Here is a 4554-nt window from a genome sequence, read left to right as displayed (position 1 = left end):
AGGGACAAGCGAAAAAGAGATGGTTAATATAATCCTCAGAATCACAGAAAACACACTCCTTACAACCATTCCAATTCTGCTTAGCAAGATTATCTCTTGTGAGTATAACTTTTTTATGAAAGAATCACATAAAGATCTTGATCTTTAAAGGCGCTTTCATTTTCCAATAGTATTTCCTAAAAAAAAGTATGACCATTCAACATTTCACATTGAAAGAGCCCATGTTTGAAAGATTCCATATGATCTATCATCTTCAATTGGTAAATTAACTCTCATTAACCTTCACACTAATTGTAGCCAAGTTTCCTATTTTATTTTCGTTAAATCTCTTCTAAATTAGATATTGAGATGATCTCATGTAGTTAGATGTTTGATGAAATTAAAAACCGATAGTTAACCCCTCTTAGTGCAAAACTAGTAGGACAAAACTAGCCGACCAATGAGAAAACACCGGAGAGGAACGCACTCTCACATTGCTTCTAATCATAGTTGTATTGTTGTTTCGTCGATGGTTGACATGCACATCACGATAGAGTTTAGCCATAAGTGCCGCTAGATGCGATGCCTAGATGAAGTTGCCCGCTAGTTCCCTGATTCAAATCTAGCCACAACCAAGTCAAATCTAGTACTTTTTCGAAATGGGAGCATCGTCCCAACCTCTGAATCCAAAGGATGCACACAACTTTTCTTTATTAAATTATTCGCAAAGTCTTATAAGGAAGATACAAAGATCAAACTCGAAGCCACCTTTCAGCGGTAACTCGCTATACTTACAAGAGCGATGAGGGGGTGACCATGAACAGGGCCATTAGCCTGACAATACACCAACACACATCATCTAAAAACTGAATGCCTTCCCAAGCCGCCCATTGGCGGGTGAGAAGCGCAACCAGTCAAGCGGACCCTCGCACCCATCTTCAAGAGGGATCACCGCATTGATCTTGCCAGACCTACCGTCGATGTCACCATGACGCCAGACAGCTCCACCATCCTGCACGCGTCCAGCAGTCCACGCCCGTTCCGTCTTCGATACCCTGCAGCTCCACGCCGCCGAGAATCATCGACGTCAACGTGGTAGATAAACATCACTCCACCAAGATCCACCTCCATCCACGGTCCAGCAGTCAAATCTAGTATTGACAACATCTTTGTGTGAGAGGGGCACCAAGACTCGCCGCCGCCATGCCAACAACTTTCGCCTGCGTCACACCCAATCCGCAATTGTGGGTGCGAGATCCGCTCCAAGGATAACACAGCGACGAGACGACCCCCACTGCCCCTTACAGGTTTGACCATGCAAACAATATGAGAGGCTTCATCGGACACCTTCGGCGCGGGCTCGGCCACCACCGCGGCCAAGTCTAACGTCATCGGGGGCGAGGGATGGCGAAGTTGGTTGGGTGATGGCACAAGGGTTTCCCCTCGTGCTGCCTAGGAGGAGTTCCCGACCCCGTTAGGGCTTCGTTGGATCGCAATGTTGAGAAACCAAGGAATACAAAAAATACAAGAATCATTTGTGTGAAACAGAGGATTGTAAAACACTGCAAAACTAAAAAAAAAAGTCGTTTGGATGAAACACATGGAATACACGGGAAAAGTGCCTTGATCCTATGCACTTGAATCAAAAAGAGAGGTTTGAGTGGATGTTCAAATTCCTACGGAATTGAGACATAGGAATCCAATCAATAGGAATTTCCTGTCTCATTAGGGCAACCTACCACTGACAGTGACACCTCCATGCATGAATTGGTTGCTACTTCTCCACCAGAGCTGTCCCAACTCCACGGCCTTTATAAGGAGAGGACAGGCTCTGCACTCAGCACTCGTCGTCTATCCGCTCCATTTATCTCTTCTTGAGCTTTGAGGTTGCCATGGCTGTTGGAATGGGAGGAGAGGTGTGGAGGAGGTACGCGCCGCACAACATGATGATCCTGGTGCAGCTCAGCTACACCTTCATGTACTTCTTCACCGAGGCCGCCTTCAACCGCGGCCTCAACCCCTACGTCTATGTCACCTACCGCCACCTCCTCGTTGCAGTCGTCCTCTGGCCTTTCGCCTACTACCATGAGAAGTATATAATTTGATCTAGTGTTCTAGTGTTCATAAATTTGAAGAATTCAGACTTGGTAGTATGATCTCTGTTGCTGTGCTCATTCTGCTTCTTTTTTCTTGGACGTACGTCAGGAAGTTGAGGCCCAAGATGACGTGGATGCTGTTCCTGGAGATCTTCGTACTGTCGCTTGTGGGGTAAGAACTAGATTCAATAAATATATATATATATGTTTCGTTCGTATTTAGGAAACTTCATGTCTGCATATATACACAAAAATTTATATCATTCTGACAAGCTACGATTTAAGCTACTCAATATCTGATCCTGAATTGAACTGGTTGCAGGGTGAGCTTAACTCTGAACATGTACTTCGCGAGCCTCAAGTACACCTCCCCGACATTCGTCGCCTCCATGGTGAACGCCGTCGCTTCCATTACCTTCGTCATCGCCATCGTCCTCAGGTGACCGATCCGATCGACACGACGGCCAACATCTGATGCATGCACGCAAGATCTTGTTAAACTAACTGCAGCATCGATCCCTGGTTCCTATAGGATGGAGATCGTAGACTTGAAGAGCGCGCGAGGCCTCGCGAAGGTCGCCGGAACCGTGGTGTCGTTCGCCGGAGTGACCACTATGACACTGTACAAGGGTGCGGCGATCGCGAGCCCCTGCAGGAAGGCGCCGATCCACATAGACGGCAGCAACGCTGTACACCGCAGCTGGCTCAAAGGGGCGTTCCTCGCCGTGGCCAGCTGCGTGTGCTGGTCCATCTGGTACATCATGCAGGCGACGTCGGTGAAGAGGTACCCGGCGGAGATGTCGCTGACGGCGTGGATGGCGACGGTGGGAGGGATACAGTCGCTAGCTTTCACAGTGGTCCTGAAGCACAAGAAGGAGGACTGGCTCATAGGCTTCGGCCTCAAGTTCTGGTGCATCATCTACTCTGTACGTGCCCAATCAGTGAGCGGACAAAATATGCGCGTACTTCAGTTGATTCAATTTTCCGTTTCAAAAAAAGTTACTCATTGAACTTATCCTCCCTTTTTTTTAAACGAGGCAAAAGGTTTTCCTCCTATTTTAACGAGATGCTGCAGTTAGTTTAACCAGAAATTTCTGCTAGTCTTTTCGTCCCATTTCGAAGGCCATATGTCCCATAAGTAGCCAATCTTGCCCTTCCATTTCGCCGTGTTAAGTAGTGTGTGCCCATACTTGGACCTCTTTGATTTAAATGATTTGCATAAAAATTGAACAAGATTCAAAACTTTGGGAGTTTTCCATATAATGGTTATTTCATTTCTGATGGAATCCCATTTGTTTTAAGAAATCCTTTGCACTAGATGTCATAAGAAATCTAACATCTACTAAAACCATTTTTTAGAATCCTTTGTTTTTCCTAGGTTGTAATCAATTTTGGCGCATATGGAATCATATAGGATAGAAAATAACATTGTAATCCTATGTTTTCTTATTTCGCTGTTTCTATAATCCCGCAAATGAAAAAGGGCCTTATTGTTTCAGGGGATAGCGTGCAGTGGGTTCGCTGTGTTTGCACAATTATGGTGCACAAAGAAGAAAGGCCCCGTCTTCGTCACCATGTCCACCCCCCTCTCCACCATCATGGTGGCCATCTTGGCCTACTTCATCTTCGGCGAAAACCTACACGTCGGGAGGTACGTGATCGATATGGTTGTCCTGAACGTGCGTAGTGCTCCTTTTTGCATGACATCCATACAAAGATACCACACACCAAATTCATGAATGATCACTCGGCCTCTCAAGCCTTGCTCACTCATATGATTCCCATATTCCTGAGCCAAATAAATCTTAGCATGCGGTGCAACCTCCTTTTCAGATTGGTTACTTGTTAGTACTGGTCCTAGAGCTTTAAGTTTTACATTTTCTCGTGACCAACGCTCTAACTCTTATCTTTGTCGATCTATTGTTGTTTTTATTGATCTGCAGCATAATCGGAGGAGTGGTGGTGATACTTGGCCTCTACATGTTGTTATGGGGCAAGGACAAAGATCAACAGTACAACGCGAGCAGCGAAGAGCGGGTAGCCGATCTAGACTGCGAGATGCAGCGAGCAAAGATAACCGACGTCTCTTCAGGGAAGAGCGGCTCGAAAGAGGAGAGTAATACGACTAGACAAGAGGGAACATATTGTCATTCGCATGAATAGGATGTTCGAAGCCCGTGACTAGCAGCCTGAACCGATGGTGTGTCGGGTGTGCAAATTCAGGAAATTTGCTAGAGTTCCCTCGCAAAAAACAAAAGGCTCCTTTGATTCATAGGATAGGCAAAATATAGTAATAGGAAAATCATAGGGTTGGGATGTCATACTCATTTGAATCTATGAGAAAATGAATTCGGGCTCCTTTGATTCATAGGGTAGGAAAAGTATAGGAATAAGAAAAGTATATGATTGGAATATCATGGCTACTTGAATCTTATGGAAAGATGATGTGTGTTTGATTGCCCAAAGAAATTTTCCATGA

General features: G+C 45.5%; 1 protein-coding gene across 1 annotated transcript; it reads left to right on the top strand.

Moving 5' to 3' along the window:
- Positions 1-1871: 1871 nt before the first annotated feature.
- On the top strand, positions 1872-4238 carry LOC124694686 (WAT1-related protein At1g43650-like). The gene is made up of 6 exons (XM_047227644.1): positions 1872-2071; positions 2185-2247; positions 2398-2514; positions 2608-3001; positions 3575-3726; positions 4019-4238. Exons 1-6 carry the CDS (start codon positions 1872-1874, stop codon positions 4236-4238), a joined length of 1146 nt encoding a protein of 381 aa, XP_047083600.1.
- The last annotated feature ends 316 nt before the right edge of the window (positions 4239-4554 follow it).

The sequence above is a fragment of the Lolium rigidum genome, chromosome 3 (assembly GCF_022539505.1).
Source record: "Lolium rigidum isolate FL_2022 chromosome 3, APGP_CSIRO_Lrig_0.1, whole genome shotgun sequence".
Classification (NCBI taxonomy): domain Eukaryota; kingdom Viridiplantae; phylum Streptophyta; class Magnoliopsida; order Poales; family Poaceae; genus Lolium; species Lolium rigidum.
Note: the sequence above shows the minus strand (reverse complement) of the source record. Positions and strands in the feature narration are given on the sequence as shown.